General features: G+C 37.6%; 1 protein-coding gene across 4 annotated transcripts; it reads left to right on the top strand.

The window, feature by feature from the left end:
• Positions 1-183: 183 nt before the first annotated feature.
• UCHL5 (ubiquitin C-terminal hydrolase L5) lies at positions 184-19885 on the top strand. Of its 4 annotated transcripts, none has more exons than XM_064454735.1 (11): positions 184-413; positions 1931-1994; positions 3731-3836; positions 11537-11662; positions 11748-11809; positions 11888-12018; positions 13610-13673; positions 14833-14884; positions 15321-15434; positions 17280-17378; positions 19271-19885. In XM_064454735.1, exons 1-11 carry the CDS (start codon positions 332-334, stop codon positions 19313-19315), a joined length of 945 nt encoding a protein of 314 aa, XP_064310805.1. In that variant the 5' UTR covers positions 184-331; the 3' UTR covers positions 19316-19885. The 4 variants fall into 4 exon arrangements, with proteins under 4 accessions (XP_064310805.1, XP_064310804.1, XP_064310807.1 ...); XM_064454734.1 differs by having other exon boundaries at positions 14782-14884; XM_064454736.1 differs by lacking the exons at positions 184-413; positions 1931-1994 and adding an exon at positions 7442-7525 and having other exon boundaries at positions 3820-3836; positions 14782-14884.
• The last annotated feature ends 787 nt before the right edge of the window (positions 19886-20672 follow it).

Below are 20672 nucleotides of genomic sequence, written 5' to 3'. Positions count from 1 at the left end.
GCGGCCGCATCCCAGTGCCCGGATGGAGCCGCGCCGGGAGCGCTGCCTGCCGCGGCGCGGGGGGGGTTCCACCGCCCCTCCGCCCGCAGCCTACGGTAGCGGAGGCGTGGCCCCTCCGCGGCCGGGGTGGTGGCGGTACCGCTGCCGACACCGGCAGCTGCCCCGGATCCAGTCCCCGCAGCCGCTTCCTGCTCCCGCCCCGCCTCACCATAGAGATGACAGGGGCGGCGTGGGCCGCGGGGCCTGCCGGGAAGGGAGCGGCGTGCCTCGGCCTCGCAGCTTGACGGGCCGCCGGCGGCGCCGGACCTGAGGGAGCGCGCGGGCCGTCGCCATGTCGGGAGGGAGCAGCGCCGGCGAGTGGTGCCTCATGGAGAGCGACCCGGGTGTCTTCACGGAGCTTATCAAGGGATTCGGTGAGAGAGGAGCGGGACCGGGCGCTGAGGTCGCGCCGCGCCGCGCCGCGCCGCGCCGCTGGGCGGGCGGTGGGCTTCTGAGGCTGCGGCCCCGCCGGTGGCTGCAGCTGTTCCCCCGCGAGTGCGAGGTAGTGCGCCACTCGCTTCGCTGGCGGTGGGCCGAGGCCGGCCGGGCGGGGAACGGGGTGTGGGGCGCAGCGGAGGGGAGGCATGGGCCGAGCTCGGGCCCGCTCCGGCGGGGTGAGCGCTACCGCGGGAGGCTCGCGGAGCGTGTTCCTGTGGGACCCAGCGGCGCGGCTGTCACGGGACGCGAGTGGGACCGAACGTGTCTTTTGTGACCTCTGCGCGCCATCCCGGCCTCGGGCCGCGCTCACGGCGCCTGGCGCTTCCCGCTCTGCAGCGCCGTGCTCCCCCGGCGGCCTGCGGGCGGCCGTGTCAGGGCGGGCAGCTGGCGGCCTGCCGGCGCGGGGCGGCTGTGAGGGCCCCGGGCTCACCCGCCGGGTCGGTCTGTCCTCGGCGCGGCCCCGGTGTTCCCGGTGCCGGGGCGTGGGTGTCCGGCCGCGGGGCGCGCCGTGCAGCGGAGCCCCCCACATGCGCCCGGGGCACGCGGACGCTCCTGCCGCAGGGCCGGATGAGCGCCTGCCGCGTCGGGGAGAGTATCAGCGGTTGCGAAGGGGTGGGTGGGTGTGCGGGAGGTGTGCGGGAGGTGTGCCGGCGGAGCGGGCTGCAGGGCCTCCGGGGAGGGGGCTGTGAGCAAGCTGAGCGGCGGAGCTTGGCAGTAGGCTGGGTAACCTGTAAGGGGCTGCTCTGGTTTTTAGAGTATTAAATTCTATGATGAATTGTATTTAATATCTTTAGCAATATTGTGATTATATGGTTACAACAACAGGGAAGTCTATGCAGGATTTTGGCCTAAGAAGCAAAATGGTTTTATGCTAAGTTACATTGATTTATAATTTCTGTCATGTCCTTTTCCAACAAGCAAAGTCCAGGCATGTTTCTCCTTTTGTTTTTCTATTTAACTAATAGATTAATCTACCACATACTAAGTATTTGAACTTTTGGGGCTTTTATGAAAGCGTCTTGCTTGAGTGTATTGTTTACCGTATTTTCAGTCTAATAACCGTGAATCTTTCTTTGGAGATAGATATTTTAAGTTCTGCTTTGGACTAGCTGGCAATATCTTTAAAAACAGTATTATTTTCAGTTCAGCAAAGGACATGAGGTGACCAAAGATGTATTAATCTTCTCTGCTTCTTTTTTAAAATGTAGCTGTATTATAAAAATGACATTACCATACACAGGGGAAATTCCTGAGATATTTTGTCTTGACCTGTCTTGGTTGGTTTATTTATTTTTTTTTAATGAAGAGGCGTTAAAGCCTGTAAATAGACTTTTCCATAACCTGGACATAGAAATTGTAAATGTTTCCATAGTTCTTTCATGTGTCTGTCTTTACTGGCTGTGTCCCTTTTAAATGGGATAGTTGAAGAAACAGGTACCTTTCCTTGTTTCAGGTTGTAGAGGAGCACAAGTTGAAGAAATATGGAGTTTGGAACCAGAAAACTTTGAAAAACTGAAGTAAGGCACTTTTCTAATCTGCATGGGTTTTATTCACGTTTGTCTGAAGTTGCTGAAAGAATGTATACTTAGGTGGTTTTTTTGTTGTGGTTTTTTTTGTTTGTATTTTGCATGGTTTTCTTTTCCTTTGGTTTTTGCAGAAGTTCATTGGGATTTTGATTTAAATAGAATACCTGGCAATTAAATAACTTTTTATTAACCTCTTGGTACTTAATCTAGCTTTTCTAGTTTGGGCAATATATGCTAATAGTAGCTAGAACGTGAAAATAGATTTCCAATGATTTTGTCATTGGCTTGCATTACATCCTTTGACAAACTTATGTTCCTTGCTTTATCTCCCTTCTTCCACACATAATGTGATATCGCATCTGTAGCCTTAAATTAATTTACTGTACTTACGCACTTTTGTAACTTGTTTTATCTGCAGGACCACTTCCATATGTATGTGAGGGCAAATAGTCTTGTTATAACTGATAGTGATTGCTATCATGTGGAACAGTTCTGCCCTCAGTAGGCAATATTCATTCTTTTACCATTTTGTCTGTGATGCAGTAAGTGTTACCTGTGTTCACATACAAGATGTTAAGAGGAAAATGTAATCTAACCCAGACCGTACTCTATTCTTGTGTGGATATCCTACACTTGTATAATTAATCTTGCAGAAGATGTAGCAGTTAATATAGAAGATGCAGTTTTAGAATTTTTTCCTGAAGTTATTTGACAAGTGAAACCCGAACAGCAGAAATGTTACTTGAGAAGTGGTTTATTTGCTGCTTGCGCCATGTACTTCATATGATACTTTGTCAGAACATTACCTGTCTTGTTCGTAAAGTGACAGCTTTGCTTGCTTGTACTGTCCAATGTATATCTTTCTAGTCTTGAGTGATGGCCAGCTTCCTTCCTTCCCATATGCATGTACAATAGTTTAACTAGGAGTTAAAGACTATAATAATACGTAGCATTTTTCAAATTCCCTTAGTGGACCCACTGTTTAAAACGCGTCTCTGATTTCTGGTCAGATCTTAGGAAAAGTTTCTTGTGCAGTAGTATGTTTACCTTTAGTAGATAAACCTTGTGGTGATGACCTTAAATTCAGGTTCATATGATGAATAAGTTTTTGCTTTAATTTAGCTGTAGATTTTTGAAGAATTGTTTCCTTTGCTAATGAGTTTTGGTTTATGGGAACACTAAATACAGTGCAACATGCAGTAAAAGCTGTTTACTATGCAAGACATGGAGCCTGAAAAGCAATACATAATTTTAGTAGAAAACTGTTTCTCTTACCTCTCAAAGAGATAATTCAATGCATGAAGTTTCATGAGAGCGTCTCTTTGAATGTTTTATGTATGTCTAAAGGTTTACTGAAATTGTACTTCTAGCTCTTGTATATGATTGACAAATGTTTTGATAGCTATTTATCAGTAATAAATTCAAATGAGTGTTGTGCAACTCTAATAGTTACAGTAACCGGGAAAACTGGTCCTGACTTATGAAAATTACTGACTAAATGCAAATTCAGATTGGGATTGTTTAGCATATACTGAAAGAAGCCTGCAGTATGTTTTGCCTAATTAAAAGACCACATCTGAAAATTTCAGTACAAGCTCCCTATGTTTAGAAAGAAATAATTAACAGAATCACTGTACCAGCATACAGTTAAATTATAGTAGAGATTTCTGGCCTTGGTGTTTTTCATCAGTACAGCTGATTTTTTTCCTATCAACTTTATTTTTTAGGCCAGTACATGGGCTGATTTTCCTCTTCAAGTGGCAGCCAGGAGAAGAACCGGCAGGTTCTGTTGTTCAGGATTCCAGACTGGATACAATATTTTTTGCTAAACAGGTATGGCAAGTTTCAGTATTTTTCTTAGATATGTCACAAAACGCAACTTTTAATATTGAAAAATAAACTATCTTTTTGTTAATATGTACACAAATTTAAATGGAATTTAAAATTTTGTTTAAATGTAAATTTTACAAGGTAAAATAACTTGAACAAATTCTGTGAGAGCAGGAACTGTGTATTAAAAGATGATTGACAGATCAGTCTGATTTGCTTTGTTAAGTCAGACAAAAAAATCATCAGGGGTGGAAGAGTAAGGTGCTCATTTATTTGTCAGCCCTCTCTTGTAAGAGTAACTCACTCCACTGTGCAATAAAGAATTACTTTGTAAATGTTTTCAGCAGAACAAGCAAATGATTCTTGAAACCACTTTCAACAAATTCAAAGAAATATTTATTTTGGTCCATGTTTTTATTTGTTGTGTTTCTCAAATGCTCTGTAGCCAGGGCAGTGTAACTCTAGCATAATACTTTCCTGTAAGAGTTTGCAGACTGTTTTGGCATGGAAGTTTTAAGTATTTAAATCAGAAGGGTGAGTTTAAATTAGAAATTACAGGAAAAAAATTGTTTTTGCTAGTAGAATTTGTCATGTTTTATTAAATAGCTTTGTCAGGCTGCTGTGTGTATTGTTTGCAAGCAAGAAAAGCAAGACAAAGTAACCAGAATGAAAGTAGGAGTATTTAATAAATGTTTTTAGCTCCTTTTCAAGACCTGCTTGAAAAATGTAACAGTCCAAATAACAAGTGTAAACCTACTTGTGTTAAGTACAAAGCATTCATATTAAGGGGCAAATTATTAGGCTTTCTGTGAAGACTGACACATAGGCTGGTGGTTGTTTTGGGCATGTTCTGTTTGCTTTTGTTGGGTTTGGGTTTGGGGTTTTTTTTGCACAAATGGAGAAGTAAATTTCAGGATATAAAGAAGTCTCCACACAATTCTAGCTAAAAGTATTGCAGTATGGAGAACAATAGAAATATTAGGTATCTGTACTTCTCCTGGCTACTCTGTACGTGTGATTCTGTTGTGCAGATAATAATCTTTAATTAGTTTCTTTTATAATCACCTTACTGTTTCATGCTATTGTGGATTACTTTATTCCTTGGTCTTTTTAATACTGTTTTCTTCATTCTTCCCCTGCTGCAACTCTTGAGTCCTGCCAGGCAGTGACCACTATTCTTATGATCCAATAATCAGCAGCAGTTTGCCAAATGTCTTTATAGGTTGATAGATCTGATAGACACGGGTTTAGGTTCCAATTTCTACCGAATAAACATACTGTCAGTGATCAGTAGGCTGTGGCTCTGAAATAGCCTTGATGCAAAGAACCTCAGCGAAAATCCTTGATAAAACTCTGAGTAGTTGCGTGGCAGGAGGAAATTACTGATACATACCTAGAGATGTTTTTTTAAGATGAAGGCAGATTTACCCTCATTCAAGAGATTTCATCTTCCTTGTTTCCTGTGAGTAGATGAGGTTCTCCCAGAATTGCAGTTCTTGTGGATGCTGAGAAGTTTCAAAGTATTTGTCTCCTTGCTCTACTTCTTTTGCTTTTTTTCCAGTCTCCACTTCCCTTTTTGAAGCATGACACTGTTTTTAAAAGGAAGTAGCTAAGAGGAGCCGCTTTGCGCTTTAAGTTGGGATTGCAGAATGTACATCAGAAAATTTAGATAATGTCAGACTTGCTAACAAAACCAGAAAATTAAAGGCTAACAATGAAAGGTCATCTTTATTTTGTAGCTTTCTTTGAAGCATTCATACTTTACTGTATTCTTAAGCCTGAAACCTCTTTGTAGAGGTATAGGAACTTTCTAATCTTCCCACTCCTTCCCTTGCTGCCTTCAAGGAGGGTGTGCTGGAGTGACTTTAAGAATTCATTAATTTCAGCATGGAAGGCAGTTTTCTAGAAGTGTTCGCTATTTTCAGATAGTAATGCCTTGTTATGCCACTTGATGGCATGGAACATATGTTTCAAAAGTAACATGCAAAGAGTTTAAAATTAGAATATCTTTTTTCATGTTTTAGTATTGTCAGTCAAATGCAGTGGCTTAGCAAAATCAAAATATCTGTTGTAGACATATATATGCTTGTGTTTCATGTCAGTTCAGTTTTGCCTGGACTGAGGTGTTGTGACTGAACAACTAGTGGAACAGTGATAAAGAAACTAAAAGTCAACAGATAAAGCAAAGAAACTGGTTTGATATTTTGGGAGGACTTGTAATACCAGTTTAGCTCTTGGTGACTTTCACATTGGAGGAAGTTAGCCTTAGTTAGAGATCTAACTTAACAAGCTATGTTTTGAGGACTGATCATGTTTTCCCAAGGAAATGGCTGGTCTGATGATTTTGCTGATGATGAGAGCAGGATGTCTTGGTCCTCCCAACCTGTCTCCTTTTGACTTCGTGGTTCTGTTCCTTTCTTGCAATGGCTCAGCTGCTCATTGAACTTCCGTGAGCCAGTGCAGCTCATCAGCCAGAAGTTTTCTGTGCGGATATTCTGGGCTGGTCTCCTGCCACATTATGAGGTATATTTGTTCAGTGAGTCTGTCCAGGCCAAATCTGGTAAAAGGTAAGTGACAGAGAACAGGAGTTTCTTTATAGTAGTGCTGAGGTTATTGTATTTCTTGAAACAGCAGTCTCTGTGTCCTCCTGAGTCATGAAGGAGCACAAGGGAAGACAAGCTTTAGTATTAAATATTTCTGTGGTAAAATAGCAACTCCTCCAAGCTACCATGCAACTGGACTCGTGTGCCTTTTTTATTTTCTCTCTGCATGTTTTAACTCCAATTTTATGGTGGCTTTGAGGATGGGGTTTTGTTATCTTTCAAGAATCCTTTTTAGATGTCAAGGCTTTTTTTTATTTTCCTTAATTACAAAAGTGATGAGTAAAATAACTGCATGTTATGGCTGGAACCCTAGAACAAATAGAACCGTTTTCTGGGTTAGCAAAATTTTCATGGCATTTAAGATAATTGGTCTGTTGACCTGTATTTTCAAAATTGGCATGGCACTGGAGCCCTAAAAATCTCAATAAGTCTTTTGGCTCTCTTTCCCTCCCATGCATTTTCTTCTTGTAAATTTACCATCTAAAGAGATTCGGTACAATCAGTTTTACTGCAGAGAAATTTTAAGGTGTAATTCTGAACCCTGTATGAGCAAGACTAAGTAACTGTTAATATGTAACAACAATTTAGTATGGGAAATAAATGATGCTGTTACAGCATGGCTCCGCTTTTGTTCAATTTTTAATTAAATGTTCCATCTTAAAAATGGTTTAATTTGGGGGAGGCAGGGGGAAATGTTAGTTAGATAAAAGTAGCCTTAGTAAAAGACTACAGCTCTCAAACTGTGTAGCAAAGCACCTTTAAAATTGCATTAGGAAACACAACTTTGATAAGAAGCTTGTGCATGCTCCCGTTTTACTCATATCCACTTTCATAGCGATGTTGTAGTTCAATTCCAAATGACAACTAGATCTTGTTCAAAGTTAAATCACGAGTATGTTGGGGGGGGTTGAATTTTAAAATCTGTCTCATATGCATGCATATTAAAAGATTTTATTTTTTTTTAATGGTCACTCATGTTAAATTTGGCCTCCCTGTTATGCCTAGGTATGATTTGGTCCTCTATTTGAGGCCACAGAACTCTGGATGATCTTACATACCCTTTGAGCTAGGATACCTAGGCACAATGAGGTGAGTTAAGGAAACAATTTCAGCCTTAACTCTGAATTTCCTGATTTCTGTGTTGCTTAAGTAGGCCCTTGCTGTTGTTTTTACACACAGTGGCTACACGATTGTACCACTCAATGTATTCAGCTATCTTCAGCACTGTTTCAAAGAGCTGTATTCTGTGCTGATCACTGCAGAAGTGGAAGTGTCCGTTGACAAAAAAGAATGCCATTGTTGCAGACTTATGTACTAAAGTTTTTTTAGTTTGATAACCTCTTCAGATTTTATTACTGAAGTATTGGTATCATGCCTTTGTTTTGTGCCATGTATTTATTTTATGCTGCATTGTGATGATAGAACATTACAATTGTGATAATAAAGCATTAACTGCATTAATTGGGAAGAAAGTCTACATACCTTCAGGAGAATCTAAATTATACTGTTAATAACAAAACATTGGTCTTTGGTTATCTTTGTGCCACTAGTGGAAGCATATGATGTGGGTTTTTTTTAACGTTTCCAATACTTCAGTTGATTTCAAACTCAAAATTTTTACGTTTTCAGGTTTGTAAGATGAAGATAGACCAGATATCCATGTTAAAACTGAACTTGGGATAACAGATAACTTTTAAGAAGTAAAATGAACTTGGCAACACATCCAATCAAAGTCTGAAAGAGATTTTCAGTAATTGAATGTAACTATAGCAAGATTATCTTTATTCCAAGGGAATAAAAATAAATAAATAAAATTAGATAGGGTTTTTAAACAAGCATATGTTTGTCCTATTGCTGAATTTTTTATGTTGCGCTTTGTAAAGCTAACTGTTTTGTAGCAGTGGGATGTTGTAGTAAATGAACCCCAGAGATCTGCTGGTTTTCCTTCCAATTGCAGCACAGGGTTGTCCACAGCTTTTTGAAAAATAAAATACTTAATCCATCAGAGAGAGGATGCAAGTCGAGAGCTTAGGGTACTTCAGCCTTAAGTTGATCCAGAAACTGAGGTTGGATCCTTAAGGAGAGGTGCATGCTTATGAAGTTACACATCTTGATTGAAGAGTGTGCCAGAGTAGCCTATTCAAGTGGTTCCTTTGTTTTAAGCTAAGCTTCACTTGGTGATTTGGTAATCTTCTCAAGTTTTTTGAGATCATCTCACTATTGTGCATATATACCTACATAAAACTTATTTTCTTTCAAATGTTATTAAATACACCTTGTAGTTTGCTAGCAAAATCTTTCAAATACGGGTATCTGCTTTAAGTTGGTGTTAAGCAGATAATTAATAATCCTGAATATTGATCAATCTAATATCTCATCAGAACTTTCTGGACAGAAATACTCAGGCACGTGTTGGGATTTCTGGACAGATACAGAAAATCTTAAGTTTCCTCAAGAGAAAATAAAAATCTTTCCGGGACAACCTGCATATATTGTCATGCTGTCTAAATGCAGAAAATGTTTTCTGCCAATGCTAAAGCTACCTTAAGTAAGAGATACCTTGGAGGTTACGGTAGGTAGATATCCTGACCAATTTCCCTCTCAAAGGACACTAGCTTGTGCATACAGCAGTGCTGGACTGGCTGTGTGGATTGATAGGATGCTGTGCCTGTGTGACAAAAACCTTGCACTCATCTACATTTGCTACTGCAGTCACCACCTCCTCCTCACTCTCTGCTCTTCACCCTGCCCATGAACTACCACTAGCTAGGTTCCCCCTTCTTTCATCTTGGTAGTTCTCTCATGTCATCTAGATCCAGGAGCACGCTGTCTTTTTATACATATCACCTGTACTTGCTTCTACTCCTCTGCTACAGGACTATTCTTGCTGCCTTTTCTTTACCTCCTGCCTCTCACTTTCTGAAAAGTGTTTGTAGTTCTATAATGTATTTCCATTTCAACAGCTGGGGGTCACTGGTCTAAGATCTGCATCTGTTGCATATTGTTTTCTAGCAGTAAGACAAGATTGTTTAGCTTGGTCCTTATATACTTAAACAGACTCCCTCATACTGTAGTTGGAATACAAAACTGTATTTATGGCAACACGCAAATATTTGATGAAGCCACAAATTCCCTGCCAAGTTTAATTTTTCCTCCTATTTTTGCTGTTGAAAGCCCCTGTATCCAGCTGGTCCAACAGTTTCTGTGTTGATCTTGCCTCTAGGCACAAAATCTCTCTTCATTTCCCTTCCCTTTTTTGGAAGCCATTATTGGGTTAGTGGTCTGCCAGAGCAACTGATTGTTCCATCTTGATGTTTCACTAAAAATAGTTACCACTTAGTGCTGTCTCTCCCTATAATGTCCTGTATTAGTTGTTATTTACAAGTGCAGTTCATTGTAGTGACTCTCCCTTCATTGTAATAGCACTGGTCTAATAAGTCTTCACCAAAAGTCTCTCTACCTTCTTTATCCTTTCTGTGTCAGCTTAATTACAATGTTTGTAACGACTGCTTCAGGTTAGCCCACTCTAATCCACTTAGGATATTCCTGCTTTCATTCTAGTACTACTTTTACAACTGCCTCTGATACCATTCTCTAGTCATATCTCAGAAAATCTTTGGTTATTTGTTTCTTATTCTGTGTTACAATAATTCTCTCAGATTAAGTCATTCTAGTAGTCTGTGGTTTTTAATTTTTCTGCTGCTGTTCATTATTTCACTGCCCTTGATGGATTTTTCTTCAATGTCCTTTATTTTGTAATTGTGTGAACTCTAGCCGTTAGCTTGTGTACCTGCAGTTTAATTTGAGCTTCAGTTGCTGTAGTATGTTCTGCACGTGTAGTTAACTCCCTTGATTACCATTTAAATCAACTAGATTGTATTTTTCTTAAGAAGTGCGCTTTTAAATTTCTTGATCATCTGCATTATATGGAAATAATCTGAAAAACAGGTTTGTTTTTTCTTTCTTCTTCTCCTGTCTTGTTGGAAGTGGTTTCACATTCACAGCGCTGAATGAGGTTGTCTTTTTTTTTTTTTTTAATACAAAATCAACATCCTCTCTCCCAGTCCTAAGGTTTAAATAGCATTTTCAATTGCAAAATAGTCTCATAGACTGAAGAGAAATTATTTTTCCCAGCCTATATAGCACACTGAGGAAAAAAAATCATGTAGTCTGTCTTGTACTATGGCCTTATACCATTTGATTACTGTGCTTTTCATTAAATCTCAGATTATATTTAATAATTTTAATAGTCTCTTTCTTTAGAAACTGTAGCTTGGGTATTACTAAGCAACACCAAAGACATGGCTGTAATGCAAAGGGGTTTGTTTATATTTTCTAAAAATGGAATATTTAACACTTAAGTCTAAGGAACAGTGTCACACAAACTAGTAACTTTAATGTTAGGTTGAAAAAGATAGGTATGTTGTAAATTAAGAAACAAGTGAATAATCTGATATTTCTTATACCTTATTATTCAGTAAACCATCTTTTAAAAAATCTTTACATCTTGGAACAGCTCTAACTTTTATTAGTTTATCCCTAGGACATTTGAGATTTTTTTGTCCAAGGCAACCTTTTATGCAAGTTCTAGCTTCCATAATGTGCTTTTTGTCCCAAATTACTTTTTTTTTAGCTCCTGGTCCTGGTAGGAATTCTGATTATTTGAAGGACATTCTTTTTGGGAAAGTTGACTTTTAAGACTATAGATGTAGTAACATAATATGGGTAGCTTGCTTTGATTAGTACTTTATTTGTTTTTCCACTGAGATCAGAGGGTTCTTGTATTTCTTCTGTCCTTTATTAATCATGTTAGGGAGGTGGTGAGGCAGTAGAATGACAGACTTTCAAAGCAGAGGTGTAAAATACTAGTTTTATCAATTAATTGTATGTGACAGCCATCCAGAGTTCATTTTATTAGTTTCCTACTGCAAAGGCTTCTCTGTGGCTACTCAGACTAGATTTTGCTGCCTGTTTTAGAGTAAAGCTGTAATGTGAATCAGCAGAGAAAGTGTGTGTTTGTCATGACTAAAGTTGCCCAGCTTAATTTAAGTTTTTATCACCAGTACTGAACAAATTCTCAACACTTTTTTTTGTTTTTAGGTAATTAATAATGCTTGTGCCACTCAAGCCATAGTAAGTGTGCTATTAAATTGTGCTCATCAAGATATCCGTCTAGGAGAGACTTTGTCAGAATTTAAAGAATTTTCACAAAGTTTTGATGCTGCGGTAAGTGCCTACTATTTTCTGTATTTTAAGTATTGTAGTGTTATATCTACATTGGCTTACAATCAAATTTGTTATTTCCTTTCAGATGAAAGGTTTGGCACTAAGCAACTCAGAAGTCATTCGGCAAGTTCACAACAGTTTTGCCAGGTAATACATGTTTTAAATCTAGGCAAAATTTGAGGAAATTCTTTTTCATCTCAGATTTTTAATAATTTTTTTTTGCAGACAACAGATGTTTGAATTTGATGCAAAGTCTTCAGCAAAAGAAGAAGATGCATTTCACTTTGTAAGCTATGTTCCTGTTAATGGACGGCTATATGAACTAGATGGCTTAAGAGAAGGACCAATTGATTTAGGTAATTTTTTTTTTCTGAATGTCCTTCATTTTAACAATAGCTTACTGCAGCAAATTGGTTGTATGTTATAGGATCAAACCAAGTTATTCGTTAAAATAAACCGTATCTTTAAAGTTTTCTTAATGTTCTATGCAGGCTCGTACTTACTTGCAGTCATTTATATTGGTTTATTTTTGTTGATCTGAAAATGCAGTTTTCTTCCTGCTTCCTCCACATTTTTGATTATCTCTCCTTTCATTCAGTAATGAAATGAACAGGCCATGCAATCCAGTGGGCATCTAATACCTTAAGACTTTTGTTGCAAGAGAGAAGTTTACGTAACCCACTTCTTGTGGATGTTTGCTCTCCTTTCCTAAGGAAATACGTTGTTGTTCTTAGCTGTCTCTAACAAAACCTGGTAAAACTATGTAATCATTTTGGCTTTCCTTACCGATAGCATGCAATTCCTTTTGATAATATTTTTCCCCACATTTTCCTTTTTGTGGTGTTGTCACCCAAGACAATTCCCATGTCATGTTTTCAAAGCTATCTCCCCGACGTGCCCCCCCCGGTTGGTTATAAATTATCAATCTATTTTATTGTTTTTCTTCTGTGGGACCATGTATACAGCTGACTACATACACTTTTTATATGTTATGTGGCTGGCGTTTACACACTGCCCTCTTTCCCCTTAGGTAGCAAATATTTTTCCAATGGTTTAAAAAACAGAATAGCTACTTCTAGCATAGTTTTATTCTCTGTAAGACTTCTTGTTTTGTGTGTTGTAATCTTTCTTGAGGTACGTGTGCCATCTTGTGTCTTGGAAAGCTCTACCATGCCTATCAAGTGTCTGTATTTTCTTTTGAGTCTGATACAATCTCAGTATGTTCCACACTCCATTTCCAGAGTGTTTTCCCAGTGTTCTTGACAGTTGTATTTATTTTTAGGCTGAGTAATGGCTTGCTGCTAAATCTCATCTTTATTCTGGCTAGAGAGACTCTACAGTCTGCAGACTTACCAGTAACATAACTCTTCTGGTCACAAGATCATGAGACTCTTCATTTGCTTTAAGGTCTTGAGATTGTTAGAGGCGTTATCAACTTACAAAACCACCTTTAATTATTCTCTTATTTATCTTAAAATCATCTATCATATATCCTTTTATATTTTTCCTGCATATAACTTTTTAACACTGTATTGCATCTACATAGTATTAACTGTTTTGTTTAAATGGAACAGCTGTATCCGCCTATACTTTTTTCTTTTGCTGTCTACTTTTATGTTGTCATACCAACAAATTTCTTTTGTTTCTTACATAACATACTTACCCCCGCCCCGCATTGTTTCTTGTTATCAACAAAATAAACATTAGATGTTTATGTCCTTAAAATTTAGTTTTGTTCCATTGCTTTGGCCAGTACATTATCTAAAGATTGTTATTAAAAAACGTCTTCTGCCTCCTAAATAATCACCTGAATAATTTGAGACTGCAGTTGCCAAGGAAGGACTTGTTACATATTCTGAAGTTGCTGCCTAAGCCTGAATTATACAGGTCTTGAATTTGTAATAAATTTTGCAAAGATTATTAATTTTTTTCTTTGTGTTTTTCTAGGTGCATGTAATCAAGATGACTGGATAAGTGCTGTACGGCCTGTCATAGAGAAACGTATACAAAAGTAAATGGTCACGATGCTTTTAAAATAGAGCACCTTTATATATGTTTAAAAATTCCTTATTCTTAATTTTCTTCAATTAAAGGCTTTCAACTGAATTTCTAAGGAATGGCGCTTATGCATCATTTTTATGTGCATATTACTGTGTGACTTCAGAACTTATTGCACAACATGAGCCAAATGTGATGCTAGATAAGTCTCAGATACGCTGTGTTCCTGTATGATTAATCAAAGTAGGTATCCATGTAGTGAAGAGAGATCCTACTAGTACTCTGAAAAAGGAAGAGCAAGATTATTAACTCTGTTAGATAGCTGTGGGTCTTTGCAAGTGAAAACTAAGAGTGCCATTGCACTTATAATCAAAAATACCAGATAATAACCATATCCATACAGCTGGTATTTACAGAGAACAAGTTTCCCTTAAGTATGTGGCTTGATTTAGAAATTTTAGCTAGAAAAACATGCTATAGAAGTTTTCTTACTTCTTAGCTCTGACCTCAAACTGCAGCCTCAAACATGCTAGAAATAAAGTTGATTTTATGCTGGTTTTAGAAAATAATTTGCAAAGTCTTTTACTTGAAGGTTTGTTTTTTTTATAAGCAAAGCATTAGTACAAATCACATTTGGAGAATTTAAATTCTGAAAGACCTGCTAGTCTAATTGTTGAATGTACTTTTCACATAGTATGAAGAAGTCTCCAACGTTCTGTTCTCTAACAAATAATAGTAATGAGAAAGTAAAAACTCTGATGTGCAGTGGTCTTGTGCAAGTTGTGTTGTCAACTGTGTCATGCTTAGTTTTCTCTTTTGGACAGTTTCAATATTTATTTTTTGTGACCACAGACAGGAAGAGTACTATCTTGGGAGAGGAAGTTATTAGGAGTTAAATATTGGATAATGCTTGACTGTGGTCTGATTTTATTTTGTGGCAAGATGGGATCTGTAGCACAACTAAAGTTAATAGATCCATTTAGATTTTTATTCCACAAAATGCATTCCCTTATAATGAAATTGTGGAGGAGATTTTTGAGTTGTCATGTTAATGATTAATTTTGAAAGTGGCTTTTTTTTGTTTGTTTCTTTGTGGGTGTTTTTTTTTGTTCCTCATTTAGATACAGTGAAGGTGAAATAAGGTTTAACTTGATGGCTATTGTGTCTGACAGAAAGATGATATATGAGCAGAGGATTGCAGAATTACAGCACCAGCTTGCAGAGGTAGGCCATCGTAGTTCTCTGATAATAGTTCTGCGTCTTCATTTTATTATTCACCATCTTCTTTCCTTGCTCCAAATGGAGTATCACTAAAAAAAGCAGGGAAGGATTACTACATATTTGTCCAACACAGTGCAGTGCTGTGTGGATGCACTGATGCAGCTCTGGTTAGTTCTGAGTGAGCTAATTTGAGAGCTTGGTACAGTATGACCATGTCATTGTGGCTTTCTGTCTTGACTAATTTGCTGTGGTAGTGGAACTATTCTTTTCCTAGTACCTGAGTTAAATTGCTTATAACTAACTGGAAATTCCTTGCATGTTCCTATAACTGTAAGCAAAACTGAATATTTCTGTGATAAGTCTTGTCTTAAGAGTATTTTTATTTTAAAGTTTTAAAATGTAGTAACATCATCCATTTACGTTTTCTGTTTTCTGGAAGGAGGAGCCTATGGATACAGATCAAAGTAGTAATATGTTAAGTTCTATACAGTCGGAAGTTGCAAAATACCAGATGTTAATTGAAGAAGAGAACCAAAAATTAAAAAGATATAAGGTAAGTAGCCTTTTGCATTTCTGATAGAACTGTTGGGAAATTTGTAAGAAAAAAGCAGCTTTTATAACTATGGGAGGCTGTCGCAATTAATCTGAAGGAATTGGATAGGTACTAGAAAGACAATGTTATGTAAATTCATGTTGCATTCCTAAATTTACAGGTTAATTACCAGTTTGCTTCCTTTTAACATAGGGCTCATAAGTCAGTTTGTAATGGTATCTGTAGCTCCCTTTGTTTTGCCACTTCTTTGTATCTTTCTCACTTGAAAATATTTTTCAAGCACAGTGAGTTCTAGAACTCCTACAGAGAAATTGCTGTATGTGCACCAGAAAGCTGATCAGCCTTTTCTTGCTGGAGTTACTAATTACACTGCTATGTGTAACAGTGGCCTATTACTAAGTGGGATATTTTGGGTTTACTAGGACTTTGACATGTTAGTCATAATGCTTTTTTTCTACAGAGCATTCGTATAAGCTCTTCCAGCTCTCATTGTCAATAATGAAGAATGTGGATGCAGCAGTTGATAATGAAAGCTAATTGGGAGATTCTGTGAACTTCATGTATACTCATTTTGTGTTTGCACATACATCTCCTAATCTGACATATAGGTACTTGCATAGCTTTTAGTGAAGAAGCTCTCCTATGGTACTTGAGTTGTTCTTTTGCTATAGTTTACCTGCTGTCTTTTCCTCTGTGGGAAACAGTGACGATGCAATTGGCATGTTCTGCATTTTCCTAAATAAGCACTTTATGGGTGTGCACTGAAAGCATATCATTCTTTGAAATCACACGTGGCATTATGAAAATATGGGCAAGTTTCTCTGAGATCATCACTTGCAACTTTTTTTGATAAGTACCTAATATTTTTAAATAAACATTTTGGGGAGGGATCTGGGTAACGTATATATATAAATATATATATAAAAAATTTTTTAAAAATCCCTCAACCTATTTTGGGGGAGGTATATAAAGTGGCTGGATCAAAAATAAGTTTTAAAATAGAAGTTGTGTATATCAAAGAAAGGCTAAATAAATGGAAGAAACGTTTTCACTAGTTTTTAGAAGGTACAGACCAAGACTTCAGTAATTCTCATGACAATTTCAAATATATTTCTTCAGTACATGGGTTAAGTTGTGAAGGGTTAGTTTTATCTGTCTCTAAAGCAGTTTCAGTACATTCTGTTCCACAGCATCAAGGTGCAATTCAAGAAACTACTACCAAAAAAAAAAGCATGTGCTTTACTGAGCTTGAGAGTAAGCAAACAAATTAAATTGGGGGGGGAACCCTCAAAGTTCTTAATTTTATGTGGAAATATTGTGGAAACTGCTTAAATGTCCGCATTTTTGTATGCTAGGGTATCTACTTGGGGTTGTTTAGTGTAACAAAAATAGTTACGCCTTTTCATTACAGAAATGTGTAAGTCTTCAGCCTAGGCTGAGGCCGCAACTACGCAATAGACTCTGTGAAATGGACTGTGAAAATACATAGGTTGAACTGCAATTAAAGGAGAGAACAAAAAAGTGAATAGTCAGATAACAGTACTTGTCAGTGTTACAGTAGTGGCTAAACCATATAACCTCCTTAATCACTGGGCATTTTTTTGTTAATATGACAAAAGACCTTAAGGAGAATTTGTGCCTCCAGGAATAATTCATCTGGCATATACTATCTCACAGTGTGTTCAGAATTTGATTACTTTGACTTTATTTTTAGCTGGCTGAAATTTAAAAAAACTCCAGCTCCTGGGGAGGAGTGGGGGGGCAGGGTGCAGGACAATGATGGGGATGGGAAGATTCCCATTTAGCCATATAATAATTCTGTTAATGCTTTTAATATATTTTTAGATCGAAAATATTAGAAGAAAACATAATTACCTGCCTTTCATCATGGAATTATTAAAGACTTTAGCAGAGCACCAACAGTTAATACCATTAGTAGAAAAAGTGAGTATTCCTAGATGACTTTTTCTTAAAAGTGTATTAATATAGATCTTCATACCTTCTACTTAAAATTAAAAATGCAGTCAAATGTATTGGAAGCATAAATTGGAATGGGTTTGTTTATTTAAACAGCTGCATTCAGATATACTGCTAGTTTACCTGACGGTCCCTTGCAGCTCTCAAGAGGCACAATTCTAGTGGCGACTGGAGATTGTGGGACCAACCAACTTTGCACTATTACGCAAAGGCGTAATCTCCCCTTTGATAAGCTAAACAAATTTTTCTAATGGTGATATAAGAAGAGGCAATTCAGTATCAGCTAAATGATCACATTACGGAGCATAAGATGCTACAATACAAGAGACAACTGATTTGGGCTCTTCCACATGGGAAATTAAAAGTCCCATTAAAATTATGATGTGTAGCTCCAGTTAGTATGTTGTATGTTGTAGAGTTCCCCATACTATCTTGATATCCCTTTTTTAACTGAAGATTATTTAAATGTATACATGCAAAAATGTGTATGTACAAGATTGATTCCTTTGCCAACCTGAACTCTTCTCAGTTTTGCTGATTTGTCTAGTTGTCAACACTAGATGGCAACCTTTGCACAGAGATTCTGGTGATCTAGAGCGCTCGAAATTTGTCGTCTTCATTTTTTTCTCTGTTCTTATACTGATTTACTGGCTCATTGTTTTCCCCTTTTTAAGGTGTCTAGCTATTAACGTTGCTTTTATTACTAAGGTGTGTATTAAGGCTTGTTTATTAAAGTGTGTCTGTCACTTTGGCAAGGTTATTAAACTGTATGGCTAGTCAAGTACTTGAATTGTGGTAAGATCAGTGCTGGCTTGTATATCTACTCATGTGTCATAGACAGTACCCCTAATTTTGAACTCACTGATAAAGGATCTCTTGTTATACCGAAAAAAGAGCTAAATATTATTTAATGAGTGTAGTCTTTAGCTGAATATACTTGGCAAAGTATGTTTGTAGGCCAGTAGTTTATAAGACAGTAACTTTTGGATTCCGTTTTTAATCTTTTCCTTCCTTGGGTAACCTGTGGAGTTTTAATCCAGTTTCATGTTAAGTTATTTATAACACCATCAAGCTTTTTTTACAAGTAAATTTCCAGTGGACCCGAGTGGCTGGTGATAACAGATCTTAATTCTAAATCACTGATTAGATCCCATTCTGTTCAATAATAAGTGGTAACAAGCAACAGTCTGATTCAAAATGGACAAATGTTTTGGCAGAAAGATAGCTAGTGTTGCATCTAAACTGTCCCTTCTTCTTGCTTAATCTTTTTTCAGTAAATTCATAAGGAAGAAAATGCTAGTTCCTTGTCAATCTGAACTATGTATCAGCTGATGCAAATTATATGAGAAACTGTTTGCAAATATCTTGGCAGGAACTCTTGTGGGTTTTTTTTCCACCCTGCTCTTTTGAAAGATCTAAAAAACTAAGATATTGGTTGCTTCAGAGTGTAATTTGTGATAATCAGTATATCCGAATGCAGTATTTTCATGTGACATAAAGTGTTTTCATTAGGAAGAGTTATTTCCATGTTAAATGAAATGAATATGGATGTATGAAAAGTGAAGGTTAGGTTTCAAAAACGGTGCTTTTGTTCACCTCTCCTTTCCCCTATGGGAGTTAACTGATCTTATTGTTTCTTACGTATTATATATGAAACTTATATGTATTCTTAAAAAGCTTTATGTATGAACATAGTGAAATAGTAGCAGGATACTTCTGAAGGGTCTAAAATTACATCTAAAGTGTCTCTACAGCATGCTGCTTTGAATGTTCAAAAATTTAATGAGTGGTCATTCAAACCTCCAAAAATAAGGTCTGTGTCTTACCAGAGCTTAACATCATCTCCCTTTGTTTTCTAGGCGAAAGAAAAACAGAATGCTAAGAAAGTTCAGGAGGCCAAGTGAAGATGACTTTGCGAAATACATACAATTATGTGCTTCTGAAACTATTTTCATGATAATAAAGAAAACTTTTCATAAACTTTAAATTTTGTCCAGCGCACGTTTGACAATTGTAACCGTTTGTCTCGTACTGTATGCACGGGTCTAATTTTATTCCTTCCCCTGCATCTTGTGCATGTAGTACTGCAAAGTAATATTTAGGTTCTCTTGGTCAAATTCAGTATTTAACAGTCTATCTGATTTCTGAAAGCTTGGAAAGTGGACCTAAAAATGTGCAAGGGAAATGTAGCCATTTTGTTCCACTTCAATATATGGTAATGATACAAATGCCAGAGTTTAAGTATAAGCTTGAGCTTTCTTTGCTCATCCCTACTAACAATTATAATACTATCCAATTGTTCAGTGACATACCCTGTGTCTTTGTTTTTCTGGAGTATGTGTCTAATTTTTTTACAAAATTGAAAAGTATGAATTTAGCTGTAGAAACATTTGCAAAGACCAATGTATAATCTCAAAAAATCTGCATTGCTTTAGTAGAAAAATAATAAATATTCCCATTTTTATTTTGGCAAACTTTCTTCTGTGGTATTTTATTATTGGATAAGGTGATAGGATGTGTATTAGAGCTGTCCATCTTTGTGACTGAGTGAGTTCTAAATTTGGGTTAGAGAGAAGGCTCACTATTGTTTTGAGTTAATATTCTTGCATATAAGGTAGTACTATTCTAAAGTATGTTAAATTTCAGTCTTTAAAACATTGGGTTTTATTTGACCTTGGGAGGTAACCTAGTTTAAGAAAAAAACACTTATGGAAGATTCTTGTTGATAAGAACATTGTAATGGAAGATGCTTGAACTGTCTTCCAAGGACCAAAGGGAATGTCTGGGGAACGGAGGTCAGAGTGTCCTGCCTCCTTAGTGCTGCTTGTATGGGAACTATGGATAGGCAAATCGTTTTGGTAAGGATAGTAACAGGCCGTTGTAGCAATACATAATATTTGAATTACTGAAACACTTAGTGTATAGTGTATATAAATTTGTGTAGAAAACTTTGTGTTTCTTCCTAAAAGACAGACGAGAAACAAAAACAAGCAGAAGAGCTTGAATTATTTGGAAAACATCTAAAACCAGTAAAAGACGGTTGTTTTGCTCGCTTTGCCTATAGGCATGCTTCACTGAGCTGTGAGGTCCTTTGGTCTTGCAGGTTTGTATGATGAGAATATACTATATTTAGAGAATTTTTTGAAACCCCGATATGAAAAAAAAAATTCTGTTATCTGTTGGTGCTTCATATATACTGACAGGGTAGAATTTTGGCCAAAGAATTAAAACATACTGCACTCTCCTACTGATGGAAGGGCC

Source organism: Phalacrocorax carbo, chromosome 6 (assembly GCF_963921805.1).
Source record: "Phalacrocorax carbo chromosome 6, bPhaCar2.1, whole genome shotgun sequence".
NCBI classification, from domain to species: Eukaryota; Metazoa; Chordata; class Aves; order Suliformes; family Phalacrocoracidae; genus Phalacrocorax; species Phalacrocorax carbo.
The sequence above is the reverse complement of the archived record's forward strand: the minus strand, read 5'-3'. Positions and strand labels throughout refer to the sequence as shown.

Coding starts and splice junctions, on each gene's coding strand:
- UCHL5 (XM_064454734.1), top strand. CDS start 332: ATGTCGGGAGGGAGCAGCGCCGGCGAGTGGTGCCTCATGGAGAGCGAC. Junction 11,810..11,887: donor GTTCACAACAGTTTTGCCAG/GTAATACATGTT, acceptor TTTTTTTTGCAG/ACAACAGATGTTTGAATTTG. Junction 15,435..17,279: donor AAAAATTAAAAAGATATAAG/GTAAGTAGCCTT, acceptor ATATATTTTTAG/ATCGAAAATATTAGAAGAAA.